The sequence below is a fragment of the Pantherophis guttatus genome, chromosome 15 (assembly GCF_059756535.1).
Source record: "Pantherophis guttatus breed Tessera chromosome 15, ASM5975653v1, whole genome shotgun sequence".
Lineage (NCBI taxonomy): Eukaryota > Metazoa > Chordata > Lepidosauria > Squamata > Colubridae > Pantherophis > Pantherophis guttatus.
In genome coordinates this window covers 10,671,001-10,684,797 of record NC_142077.1, presented here as the reverse complement: position 1 = coordinate 10,684,797, position 13,797 = coordinate 10,671,001, and the positions used below count along the sequence as shown (strand labels likewise).

The 13,797-nt window shown below is 48.5% G+C and overlaps 1 protein-coding gene across 7 annotated transcripts in view; it reads left to right on the top strand.

Moving 5' to 3' along the window:
* The window catches only part of UBR4 (ubiquitin protein ligase E3 component n-recognin 4), a 133,337-nt gene that overhangs the window by 83,976 nt on the left and 35,564 nt on the right, over window positions 1–13,797 (top strand). For all 7 annotated transcript variants that reach the window (XM_087879111.1, XM_087879110.1, XM_087879109.1 and 4 more), the window contains 8 exons: window positions 1,946–2,155; window positions 7,475–7,624; window positions 9,417–9,644; window positions 10,516–10,594; window positions 10,945–11,178; window positions 11,281–11,452; window positions 12,194–12,338; window positions 12,765–12,850. In XM_087879111.1, the coding sequence (XP_087735237.1) occupies window positions 1,946–2,155; window positions 7,475–7,624; window positions 9,417–9,644; window positions 10,516–10,594; window positions 10,945–11,178; window positions 11,281–11,452; window positions 12,194–12,338; window positions 12,765–12,850 (1,304 nt within the window). The remainder of the gene's footprint in view (window positions 1–1,945; window positions 2,156–7,474; window positions 7,625–9,416; window positions 9,645–10,515; window positions 10,595–10,944; window positions 11,179–11,280; window positions 11,453–12,193; window positions 12,339–12,764; window positions 12,851–13,797) is intronic.

Genomic DNA, 13,797 nt, shown 5'->3' with positions numbered 1-13,797 from the left:
CTGTGGGCAGAGTTAGCCTGCAATACTGTATTCTAACCACTGGGATGGAGGGAGGGAGGGAGGAAGGGAAGGAAGGAAGGAAGGAAGGAAGGAAGGAAGGAAGGAAGGAAGGAAGATAGCAATAGCCCTTAGACTTATATACCGCTTCACAGTGCTTTGCAGCCCTCTCTAAGCAGTTTACAGAGTCAGCCTCTTGCCCCCACAACAATCTGGGTCCTCGTTTTACCCACCTCGGAAGGACGGAAGGCTGAGTCCACCTTGAGCCAGTCAGGATCGAACTGCTGGCTGTGGGCAGAGTTAGCCTGCAATGCTCTATTCTAACCATAGGGAGGGAGGGTGGGAGGGAAGGAAAGAAGGGAAGGAGGGAGGGAGGGAGGGAGGGAGGGAGGAAGGAAGGAAGGAAGGAAGGAAGGAAGGAAGGAAGGAAGGAAGGAAGGAAGGAAGGAAGGACTTATATACAGTTTCATAGTGCTTTGCAGGCCTCTCTAAGCAGTTTACAGAGTCAGCCTCTTTTCCCCCAAACTGGTGGGTCCCCGTTTTACCCACCTTGGAAGGACGGAATGCTGAGTTAACCTTGAGCCAGTGAAGATCGAACAGCTGGCAGTTGGCAGAATTAACCTGCAAAGCTGCATTCTAACCACTGTGCCCCCCCCCCACAGCTCTTAATAGCAATAGCACTTAGACTTCACGGTGCTTTTACAGCCCTCTCTAAGCGGTTGACAGAGTCAGCCTCTTGCCCCCAACGTTCTGGGCCCTCATTTTACCAACTTCGAAAGGACGGAAGGCTGAGTCAACCTTCAGCTGTTGAGAACTGCCAAATTGCAGGCAGCTGGCAATCAGCAGAAGTAGCCTGCAGGACTGCGTCACTGAGGATCTATCATTGGGAAACGCTGGGCTTCTGTTGGTATTCTTGCATGTGATGATCGAACCCTCACCCCCGGTCCCCTTCTCCCTGAGGGAGATGGCATTGGTGCCAGTGAGTATGTTCCCCCCTGGCCTCCTTGGCTCCGGGTCAGACTTCCACTGGTGTGGCAGAGGCTTTGGACAGAGAAGGGTTTTTTTCCTTGCCCGAGCTGTCGGAAGCTCTTGAGAAGGAAGGAGACGGAAGCCCCCCGAGGCTGGATCCTGGCTGCCTTCTCTTTAGTGAATGAAATCGGGATTTTTTTTTTTAATACATATTTTTAAAAATCTTTTTGGGGTAGGTGTAGAGCCTTGGTAGTACAGCGGTCTAAGGCACCCTGTTATTAAGCTGATTATTAAGACCAGCTGCCTGCAATTACTGCAGGTTCGAATCTCGCCAAGGCTCAAGGTTGACTCAGCCTTCCATCCTTTCTAAGGTAGGTAAAATGAGGACCCGGTTTGTGGGGGCAATAAGCTGACTTTGTATAAATATACAAAAGGATGAAGGCTATTGCTGAGCACATTGTAAGCCACCCTGAGTCTTCGGAGAAGGGCGGCATATAAATCAAATTAAAAAAAAAAAAAATGGGAAGAAGGCCGGGGGAAAAAAACCCGGAAAAATTGAGGGGGGGAGGGGGAAACTGGGTTGTTTTTTCCCTCCAATTTTTCTGTGGTTTTTTCCCCCCCATGCCTTCCCATCTGTGTGTGTGTGTGCAATAACGATATTTCACAGCAGCGAGTTTTTTAAAAAAAAATACCCCAGCATAAAACGATGACTAAATGAGCATGCAAGAAAGAGATGCTGCCAATCAAATTCATCACCCAACTCCCGTCCTCTTTCGCTAAAGCTCAGGAGCCCAGCGGGCTCGACCTCCATCCCTCTCATATCAGCATCTCACTCCCCCCCAGAAGCTCAGAACGGTTGAACTGGAGACTTGGGCTACTGGGTGCTGAGCCTACGATTTGAGTTTCCCGCGGCTGGGCCGTTTGGTCCGCCGAGGGACGAGCGACGGGATCCCTCCATGTTTTCCGTGTCTTCCCGCAGTCGTCCTCCCTGATTTCGAGTGCCACCGCGGCGGCTTTGCTGAGCTCCGGAGCCGTGGACTATTGCCTTCACGTCCTGAAGTCCCTGTTGGACTACTGGAAGAACCAGCAGAACGACGAGGAGCCCGTGCCCGCCAGCCAGCTCCTGAAGCCCCACACCACCACCTCTCCTCCCGACATGAGTCCTTTCTTTCTGCGACAGTATGTCAAGGTGAGATTGTGGTGGCAAAAGGCCTCCGTGCCTCTTTGTTTGTTGTTTCTCAACCTCGGCCTCTTTTAAGATGTGTGGACTACAACTCCCAGAATCCCCCAGCTGGCATTCAACACCAGACTAATTCATTCATGGGGTGGGGGGTGGCTAACGTTCCCTTCCCAGGATCCGATTTAAAAAAAAAAAAAAACACCTCTTAAAGGAGCGGCCAGAACTTCAGATTTTGAAGAAGTAGGAACATGGTAGCAATCGCAATAGCCCTTAGACTTATATAGCGCTTCACAGTGCTTTGCAGCCCTCTCTAAGCGGTTTACAGAATCAGCCTATTGTCCCCCAAACAATCTGGGTCCTCGTTTTACCCACCTCGGAAGGATGGAAGGCTGAGTCCACCTTGAGCCGGTCAGGATCGAACTGCTGGCAGGGGCAGAGTTAGCCTGCAATACTGCATTCTAACCACTGGGAGGGAGGGAGGGAAGGAAGGAAGGAAAGGAAGGAAGGTAGCAATAGCACTTAGACTTATATACCGCTTCACAGTGCTTTTACAGCCCTCTCTAAGCGGTTTACAGAGTCAGCCTCTTGCCCCCCAAACAATCTGGGTCCTCATTTTACCCACCTCGGAAGGATGGAAGGCTGAGTCAACCTTGAGCTGGTCAGGATTGAACTGCTGGCAGTGGAAATACCGAGTTAGCCTGCAATCCCACATTCTATCCCGTGCTTTGTTTAATTCTTCGGTCTCAATTTTTTGGGGGTGTTCTGTTTATAAAGAGCAAAAAAGCTTGGTGTGTGTCTTTGATCGTGGTTTAAAGAAGGTTTAAAGGTGGGTTCAATAGTGTCATCCTTAAAACAGTATCGCCCAGGGGGTGATCTTGGGATCGTAGGGTTAGTTGTGGAAGAAGCTGAATTAAGAATGGAGAGTCTTCCAAACATGGCTGGAGAAAAACATTGTATTATTAATGAATAGAATAGAATAGATTAGAATAGAATAGAATAGAAACATGGAATAGAATAGAATAGAATAGACAATATAGCCATGATGGTGAACCTATGGCACGCGTGCCCGAAGTGACACGCGGAGCCGTGTCACCTGGCACATGCGACGTCGCCCGCTCCTCTTCTGGGTTTCTGCCGCGCATATGCACGCAACAATCAGCTGGCCTTTGCGCATACGGCAGTGCCGGAAACCAGAAGAGCTGGTCTTCCATTTTGTGGTGTGAGCATGCACGCCGGCCAGCTGATCGGCACAGGCACATGCGCGGCAGTAACCAGAAGACTTGCTGGCGCGCGCATGCCCCCTGGGCAGCTCCTCTTCCTGATCGTGACCCTGACAAGCACGCACACACGTGAAGTGCTCCCTTCTTGGCACTTGGTGTCGTCCTGTCCCGTGTCCCCCCTCCCCCTCCGTGTTAGCGCGCTCCCTTTTGGTGCCGAAAAGAAAAGGTTCGCCATCGCTGGAATATAGAATATAGAATAGAATAGAATATAGAAATAACAATAGAAAATGGAATGGAATGGAATGGAATGGAATGGAATGGAATGGAATGGAATAACGGAAGGGACCTTGGAAGTCTTCTAGTCCAACCCTCTGCTTAGGCAAGAAACCCTGTACCATCTCAGACAAATGGTTATCCAATCTCTTCTTAAAAACTTCCAGTGTTTATATACATATGCTATATACATACATATATACACGTACACCCACACATAATATGCATATACACACATACTGTACACATAACTGTATATACACATACTGTATATACATACATACATACATACATACATACATACATACATACATATTAAGTGTTTTTCTATCAAGGCACCTGGTCTACCCCAGCATGTGGGAGGGAGCATACTGCATCCCTTTCGCCTTTCAGCTCCAATCCAGGAGCCCTGAAGCAGTCGCATTTACGACAAACCATTTTATACCAAATTTCTATTTCGCTGATAAAGAAATAAAGGGAGACTTGTATAGATCTATTTCAATCTATTTAGCTCTCATCAGCTAGCCAATACCCTTACCATACCAAGTTCGAATCCAAGTAAGGGTATGGCTAGCTAATGAGAGCTAAATAGCTTGAAATAGATTTATACAAGTCTCCCTTTATTTCTTTATTAGCAAATATAAATTTTATATATTGTTAAGGATATTGGTGTTGTGTTACCAACCAGCAGAGTAAATGCACAAGGAAACGTTGCTGAGAGCAATGAATAAGAGATATGCAAACTGGTTTATCAAAAGCTTACTTTATAGTGGAGAAAACAGTCTCATAGTCTTTAAACAAATTCCAAGTCTTTGCCAGTAAAATCAGTCCAGTAGTTACAGAATCTTCTTACTCAACAAAGAGTAGTTGGTTAGAATAACAAACTCACTCTGGTTCACAAACCACGATGGTAGCAGATTCCATCAAACGATGATTACAGATAGCAACTCCTCTCAATAGTAGCATATCATACTCTGGTAGCATATCACATCAGCTTCATCATCAAACTGAATACTTTACAATACCTTCCTTAAATACTCTCACAACCAGTCATTACCTAATTACAGCATGACTCAGCATTACAATGAATACCTTTAAAGTCACATAATACATTTACAGATTAAAGTTACAGTACACATATATTGCCTGGACAACTTAGTTAGGCTCAAACCATATCCTAACACACACGCACACCAGGCAATCCTGTGGGACCCTTCATCGCAGCACCCTTTCCTCTTGCTGTGGGGCAGGGCCTGCTTCACACGAACGGAGAGTCTTCGGGGGGGTCTCGCAAGCAAGCATTTTAACACAGCCTGCTTGCGATTTTGGCCAGCCCGCCCTCCTCTCCCCCCCCCCAAAAAAGCAGATCTTGTCCTACTTTAACCACCACGGAGCCTGTCTTCATTCCTGGCATCTGGCAGTGCAGTTTCGGTGTGTTCTTTTTTTTTTTTCCCCTGCACTCACGGTTCACAAAGGAATAAGCCGAATTAAATGTTCGGATGCTGTTTTCTGGAAGAATAGAGCCTGCTCAAATTCTTATGGCCTGCAGTGACGGTTTGCAATTTTTAATCCCTTTTATTCCTTTCTTTCAAAGGGGCTTGCTGCGTTCACATTTCTCCTATTTTTCTCTCTCGCGCGCTCTCCCCTCCCTTCCCAGCTGTAGGAAGAGAGCGATATTAAGGATTGGTGAGGATGTGGCATAGCTTATGTTCCTCTTTTTATCTTTTTTTTAAAACCCGGGGCAACATCCCAGCTTGTTACTCTATTTTTTTTTTTATTGGGTTTCCTGTCATTTAACATTCATCTCCACAGCAGAAAGTAAAACAAGCAAAATCTCAGCCGAAGCGTTGCGAAGGAAGAAGGAAGGACAAAAAAATAAATTAAAAAGGAACCACGCGACTTCAAAAGTCTCCTCTTGGGTGCTTTTGTCTTTCCTGGGGTTGCTGAGAGTTAATAGTGTGCAAAAAGCTCTGGTTGTGTGTCCCCACTAACATGTTTTTAAAAGGTTTTTTGTTTTTTAAAGAAAAGAAATATACAAAAACGTCCTATTAAAGATGATTCTTCCCTCCATCCTTTTAAGTCAGGGGTTTCCAACCTTGGTGACTTTAAGACTAGTGGATTGAAGGCGCCTTGGTGGCGCAGCGGACTAAAGTGCTGTTAAGTAGCACTTAGCTGCCAACTGCCTGCAATTACTGCGAGTTCAAATCTCACCAGGCTCAAGGTTGACTCAGCCTTCCATCCTTCCGAGGTGGGTAAAATGAGGACCCAGATTGTGGGGGGCAATAAGCTGACTTTGTATAAAAAAGAACACCGTTTTGGGGGGGGGGGCGAAAGCCCTACTTAGCAGGTATATACAAAAGTATGAAGGCTATTGCTTAAAGCATTGTAAACCGCCCTGAGTCTCCGGAGAAGGGCGGCATATAAATCAAACCAATAAATAAATAAATAAATTTCAAACTCCCAGAATTCTGGGAGTTGACGTCCATAAGTCTTAAAGCTGGCTGGGGAATTCTGGGAGTTGAAGTCCATAAGTCTCAAAGCGGCCAAACTGGCTAGGGAATTCTGGGAGTTGAAGTCCATAAGTCTTAAAGCTGGCTGGGGAATTCTGGGAGTTGAAGTCTTAAAGTTGGCTGGGGAATTCTGGGAATTGAAGTCTTAAAGCTGGCTGGGGAATTCTGGGAATTGAAGTCCATAAGTCTTAAAATCCCCAAGGTTGGATACCCCTGTTCTGATTTTTAGCTCATATTAGTGGGCTATGTAGTTTGAGTCTGGAGCCCAGTTGTCATTCTTCAGGAACAATCAACATGATTTGTAGCTGGCATATATAGACAATCCAAAACTACGTTTAAATCTAGGTTTATAAGCGTCGAGCATCACGTTTAAATCTAGGTTTATAAGCATCTAAGAATTCTTTATTGGCCAAGTGTGATTGGACACACAAGGAATTTGTCTTCGGTGCATAACCTCTCGGTGTACATAAAATATACATTCGTCAAGAATCATAACATACAATACTTAGTGATAGTCATAGGATAATAAATCATAACTAGGAAACATAAATCATACTAGGAAACGAAATTAAAAAATATACATCATAAAGATATAAGAAACAAGGTTATAGTCATAAGTAGCAAAGGAAATAGGTAATAGAAAGGATGAGAAGAAGAATAGTAATACAGTCTTAGTAAATAGTTTTCTCAGTAAATAGGGGCGCGGTGGCTCAGTGGCTAAGATGCTGAGCTTGTCGATCGAAAGGTCGGCAGTTCAGTGGTTCGAATCCCTAGTGCTGCCGCGTAATGGGGTGAGCTCCCGTTTCCTGTCCCAGCTTCTGCCAACCTAGCAGTTCGAAAGCGTGTAAAAAAAAATGCCAGTAGAAAAATAGGAACCACCTTTGGTGGGAAGGTAACAGCGTTCCGTGCGCCTTTGGCGTTGAATCATGCCAGCCACATGACCACAGAGACGTCTTCGGACAGTGCTGGCTCTTCGGCTTTGAAACGGAGATGAGCATCGCCCCCTAGAGTCGGGAACGACTAGCACATATGCGTGAGGGGAACCTTTACCTTTAAATAGTTCAACAGCGTTGTGGGAATTAGTTGTTTAGCTGAGTGATGGCATGCAGGGGAAAAAACTGTCCTTGTGTCTAGTTGTTCCGGTGTGCAATCTAAGTTTATAAGCATTTACTCTGCTGCTGCTCTTCTGGTTTTGAGCTCTTTCAAGAGCAGGGAATTGTAGCTTTGAAGGACAACTTCTCCAAAGAGTCTGGAAGAAACCTGGAGGGGTATATGGAATTTGCAAGGTTGGTTAAGCTCCCTTTTCTTGTTGCCCCCCACCCCAGGGTCACGCGGCCGACGTCTTCGAGGCCTACACTCAGCTTCTGACAGAGATGGTCCTGCGGCTGCCCTATCAGATCAAGAAGATCGCTGACACCAACTCCCGCATCCCGCCCCCCGTCTTCGATCATTCGTGGTTCTACTTCTTGTCCGAGGTTCGTCTTTTATATTGACCTACTCATGGGTGGGGCTCCAGGAGCTGTTAAATCAGGGGTGAAATGTTCCCGGTTTAGCCCGGTAGTGATGATGGCTGGTTTGGAGAACTGGTAACAATGGCAGCTTGAAGCTCCGCCCACTTGCCCGGTCGTCGTTCCTGGTTAAAACCAGGAAGTAACCTGTTTTTTACCCTCTGTGCAGGCACAGAAGGGTTTGCGCATTTGCAGAGGGTCGGCTTGTACATGTGATGCGTGCACACATTAAATGCAGTGCCCTCTCCACGGAGTCTGTGTGCAGGTTTGATGTTCAGGCTCTCCTGTCCTAAAGCCACTTTACTTTGCTTTAGGGGGGAGTGGGGTTCAAGGCTTAAGATGGGACGTACCATCTGGGTGGCTGGCAGGTGCGGAAATCATTAACCTAAGGTCCAGGGAAGAAAAAGCCTCCCTCTTTCTCTCACGTCTCCATAAAGACATGATAGCAGTCTTCCAATATCTCAGGGGCTGCCACAAAGAAGAGGGAGTCAAACTATTCTCCAAAGCACCTGAGGGCAGGACAAGAAGCAACGGGTGGAAACTAATCAAGGAGAGAAGCAACTTAGAACTAAGGAGAAATTTCCTGACAGTGAGAACCATTAATCAGTGGAACAACTGGCCTCCAGAAGTTGTGAATGCTCCAACACTGGAAGTTTTTAAGAAGATGTTGGATAACCATTTGTCTGGAGTGGTGTAGGGTTTCCTGCCTAAGCAGAGGGTTGGACTAGAAGACCTCCAAGGTCCCTTCCAACTCGGTTATTCTATTCTATTCTAAAGGCAGGTCTAGGACAACTCGGCACAGCCAACTCGCCACAGGACACAGCAAGAAAGGATGCCAAAGGAGGGACAAAAGGAAATGTGAATGACAAAAATGAAAATATTTTTTAAATTATTGTAAAGAATCAAACTGAATTGTTGAATTCTCCCAAGGTGAGTTGTCCCATGGCAAGTTGGCCATGGTAGAGTTGATCATGGTAGAGTTGACCATGGTAGAGTTGGCCATGGTGAGTTGGCCGTGGTGAGTTGGCCATGGTGAGTTGGCCACGATCAGTTGGCTGTGGTAGAGTTGCCCATGGTGAAATGCCCATGGTAGAGTTGGCCATGGCGAGTTGGCCTTGGTAGAAATGGCCATGGTAGAGTTGGCCATGGCAAATTGGCCACAGTGAGTTGGCTGTGGTAGAGTTGACCATGGTGAGTTGACCATGGTAGACTTTGCCATGGCAAGTTGGCCACGGTCAGTTAGCTGTGGTAGAGTTGCCCATGGTGAGTTGCCCATGGTAGAGTTGATCATGGCAGAGTTGACCATAGTGTGTTGACCATGGTAGAGTTGCCCATGGTGAGTTGCCCATGGTAGAGTTGATCATGGCAGAGTTGACCATAGTGTGTTGCCCATGGTAGAGTTGCCCATGGTAGAGTTGCCCATGGTGAGTTGCCCATGGTAGAGTTGACTATGGTGTGTTGCCCATGGTGAGTTGCCCATGGGCAATGGTAGAGTTGACCTATCCATGGTTGGTAGAGTTGCCCATGTGGTAGAGTTGACCATGGTGAGTTGACCATGGTAGAGATGGCCGTGGTAGAGTTGGCCATGGTGAGTTGGCCGTAGTAGAGTTGGCTATAGAGTTGACCATGGTGCGTTGGCCATGGCGAGTTGTCCCATGGCGAGTTGGCTGTGGCGAGTTGTCTCCTTCTGCCATCAAGGCACCTTTCCCCAGAAAGCAGACTTTTGGAAAGCTCTCACGCCATCTCTCCTTCCTTCCAGTACCTGATGATCCAGCAGACCCCCTACGTGCGGCGTCAGGTGCGCAAACTCCTCCTCTTCATCTGCGGCTCCAAGGAGAAGTACCGCCAGCTGCGGGACCTGCACACCCTCGATTCCCACGTCCGGGGGATCAAGAAGCTGCTGGAGGAGCAAGGCATTTTCCTAAGGGCCAGCGTGGTCATTGCCAGTTCTGGCTCCGCCCTGCAGTACGACACCCTTATCAGTTTGGTAAGCAGGGAAACAGTGTGTGTGTGTGTGTGTGGTGTGTGTGCCTTCGGAGTTTGGCTGAAGCATCTTGAGGAATTCTGCAACCTTCGGCTCATCCTCTCTGGTGTGAATAAACCCCTGGGTTTGTTATAGGCCTTTGGGCCCCCAATCTCTCCTTGCTTAGAGATTTCTCTCCCACTCCTCCTGCCATCTGCACCGTGGGATATCTAAGGTGGGGCTCAGCCTCTCCCAGGGCAGTCCAAGTCTTAGAGTTTGATGTGAAAGAGGAAAGAGGTATTTTTAACTTTTCCAGAGGAAAGAGATTGGGGATTTTCTGGGCTGAGGAGAAGCTAGAGCTCCCTTAAAGATGCAACCATGAGTTCAAACCTCAAGACTGAGAAAACCGGAGCTCCCCAGAGTTCTGGATTCATGTATGGCAGGCGTTGTAAGTCAGAAACATCTGGACTTAGCATGAAATTACACAGCGAAGCCCAGTTTTCATATCAGGATTAAAGTTTCCTCGGTGCCATTTGTTGAAACAAACATCTGGACTTTGCAGATGTTCCACCTAAAAACTTTTTTTCCTCCTTCTCTCCTCCTCCTCCTCCTCCTCCTCCTTTCCTCTTCTATCCCTCCTCCTCCTTCCCTCCTCCTTCCCCTCCTCCATCCCTCCTCCTTTCCTCCTCCATCCCTCCTCCTCTTCCTCCTTCTCCTCCCCACCTCCTCCTCCATCCCTCCTCCTCCCCTCCTCCTCCTTTCTTCCTCCATCCCTCCTCCTCCCCTCCTCCTTCTTCTCCATCCCTCCTCCATTCCTCCTCCTCCATCCCTCTTCCTCCTCCTTCCCTCCTTCTTATCATCCTTCCCTCCTCCTCCTCCCTTGTACCCCTTCCAGATGGAGCACCTGAAGGCCTGTGCCGAAATTGCCACCCAGCGCACGGTCAACTGGCAAAAATTCTGCATCAAAGACGATTGTAAGTCCCTTGGGGGGCTTTGAAAAGAACGGTGGCCCCGCTCCAGAGGATCCAGCGGAAGCCCTGTGCTGTTCTTTTGGCTCCTGGGTCAGGCGGGGGGCAGATGGGAAGGGGGCCAGGAAGGGCAGTAGATTCCCACTTCCTGGGCAGTTGCACCCTGAACTTCTGCTCATAGAACCTAAGGAGCCTGAAGCTGCCCCACTTCAGCACTTTCGCAGTGGGCTTGTTCCTGCCATAACGTCCGGCAGAAATCAAATTTTAAGGGGTGCTACGTTCGTGAACATGGAAGTAAAACTGACTTTCCCCTTCTTCTCTTCTTCCTCCTCCTCCTCCTCCTTTTCTTCTTCTAGCCGTCCTCTATTTCCTCCTGCAAGTCAGCTTCCTGGTCGATGAGGGTGTCTCACCGGTCCTCCTCCAGCTACTCTCCTGCGCCCTCTGTGGCAGCAAGGTCCTCTCTGGGTCGGCTTCAGCCGGGTCTTCAGGCACTTCAGCCCCCGGAGGGTCCAGCTCAGGCCAGCCATCCGGGCAGAGCAAATCCTCCACCAAGAAGAGCAAGAAGGAAGACAAGGAGAAGGAGCGAGAGGGTGAGGCGGGGAGGCCTCCTCTGGGCTGGCACTTGCCACGTGACCTGCGGTCCTCCCGAAGGTTGGCAGTGCCGTCGCTGAGCCCTCTCAATTCTCTCCTAGGAGACGGCTCCTCGGGCAGCCAGGAAGACCAGCTCTGCACCGCTCTGGTGAACCAGCTGAACAAATTTGCCGACAAGGAGACGCTGATTCAGTTCCTGCGCTGCTTCCTGCTGGAATCCAACTCATCGTCCGTGCGTTGGCAGGCTCACTGTCTCACTCTGCACATCTACCGGTGAGTAGCCCAGCCCTGGGCAAGCCAAGCTCCCACCCGTCCAGGTCCCAGGAGCATTCTTCATCCCCCTTGGGCTGAGAAGAGAGAAACGGGATGTTTGCTTATTTATTTTAAGACCCGTGGCTTTTAAAAAAATGCCCGTAGAACATGGAGATCGAAGGACAAAAGAGGGAGAATCCGATAAAGCTGGGGTGTCCAAGCTTGGCCATTTTGAGATGTCTGGACTTCAACTCCCAGAATTCCACAGCCAGCTTGGCTGCTTTAAGACTTATGGACTTCAGCTCCCAGAATTCCCTAGTCATCTTGGCCGCTTTAAGACTTGTGGACTTCAACTCCCAGAATTCCCTAGTCATCTTGGCCGCTTTTAAGACTTGTGGGCTTCAACTCCCAGAATTCCCTAGTCATCTTGGCCGCTTTTAAGACTTGTGGGCTTCAACTCCCAGAATTCCCTAGTCATCTTGGCCGCTTTTAAGACTTGTGGGCTTCAACTCCCAGAATTCCCTAGTCATCTTGGCCGCTTTAAGACTTGTGGGCTTCAACTCCCAGAATTCCCTAGTCATCTTGGCCGCTTTAAGACTTGTGGACTTCCGCTCTCAGAATTCCCCAGCCAGCAGACTTGAAGTCCACAAGTCTTAAAAGTGGCCAAGCTTGGCCACCTTTGGCAATAAAGTCTAGTCATATAAACAAAGCCTAGTCATAAATTCAAAGAGCAGCCACTGAGTGCAGACATTTTCCCTTTAGGAACTCCAACAAGTCCCAGCAAGAGCTGCTGCTGGACCTGATGTGGTCGATCTGGCCAGAGCTGCCGGCTTACGGGCGGAAGGCAGCCCAGTTTGTGGACCTCCTGGGCTACTTCTCTCTGAAAACCCAACAGACGGAAAAAAAGGTAAGAGCTTGGGGTCTTCTCCACCTTCCTGATTCCCAGCACCCGGGACTGTTTCTGCAGGTGGGGCTGGGTGCTCCTGCCCCAAGAGCCATCCGAAGAGGAGGGGGACACTTCTGTGGGTTTCATAGCCGCCCTTGTGAGGTAGGCTAGGTCAAAAGAGCAAAGAGTCCAGCTGGTGAAGCCAGAGATTGGGTGTCCATCTTGCTTGCCCTGTTTTGTAGGGGAGAATGACTCATCTGCCTGGGTGCTAAAACCTGAGAAGAAAATGGTTTCCCCCCCTTTCTTACTGGAACCCCAACTTCTCCAAGGAAGCCACCTCAAGTCACTTGGGGACCATATTCTGTAGCTCACCTGAGTTTGCTTTATAGGATCCTCCTGGTTTCACAGGTTGGGTTCCTCTAATTTTTGTGTTGGGCTCTGTTTCAGTTCAAGGAATATTCCCAGAAGGCTGTGGAGATCCTCAGGATGCAGAACCACATCCTCACCAATCACCCCAACTCCAACATCTACAAGTGAGGGCTGCTTGGCGTGTTCAGAGTGGGAGGAGGGGAGCCGGAAGGGACAGGCGGGGTGGTGGGGGTGCTTCTTGTCTGGAGGTGAGAGGGGGCACTTGCCTGGCTGCCGAAATTAACTTTACACCGCCTGGAAATTCATCATCCTCTTCCTTTAATGACCCCATAATAATCCCTGGCGGGGTGAAGTCTTGGGCAGCTGAATGGAGCTGAGTGTTTTACTGGCCGGATGCCCTTCCTGTTGCCAGTGCTGAGTTTTGTTCAGCAGATATATTCTCACTGTGCCCAGAGACAGAGACAGAGAAATATCTGCCTCTACCTAGGATCGAACTCACAGCCCCTCCTGATTGTGAGAGCTCCACCTCTAGGCCAACGCACCGCTCAGTTTGCAGCGCCTGGAAATGATTCCAAATGAATTCCAAGCAGCCTGTTTTTTTTTTGGGGGGGGGGGGGTGTGACCGAGAGGAGACCATCGTGGGGCGCCTTACTTAACTATATTTCATGCGATTTAAACGGCGAGGAAATGAAATTCAGGGGGGGTTTGCGCTGGTCCTGCTTTGGAATTAGGCCTGCCCAGGGGTGAAATGTAAAATTTGTTACTACCGGTTCTGTGGGCGTGGCTTGGTGTGTGTGGGGGTTAATGTGACGGTGGGCGTGGCCAACTTTTTTTTTTTTTTAACTTTTCAAAGCATTTTTTTCTAATGCTTTGAAAAGCCTCTCTGCCGATCAGGCAACTCAGCTGGGATCGTCAGAGACTTTTCAAAGCATTTTTTTTTAACCACCTCTTCCGGCCAAGAAGTTGCAGAAAAAAATGCTTTATAAAAGTCTCTGACGATCCCAGCTGAGCCGCGCGATCGTCAGAGGCCTTTTTTTTTTTTTTTTTACTTTTAAAAGCATTTTTTCGTCGGAAGAGGTTGTAGAAAAACTGCTTTTAAAAGTAAAAAATA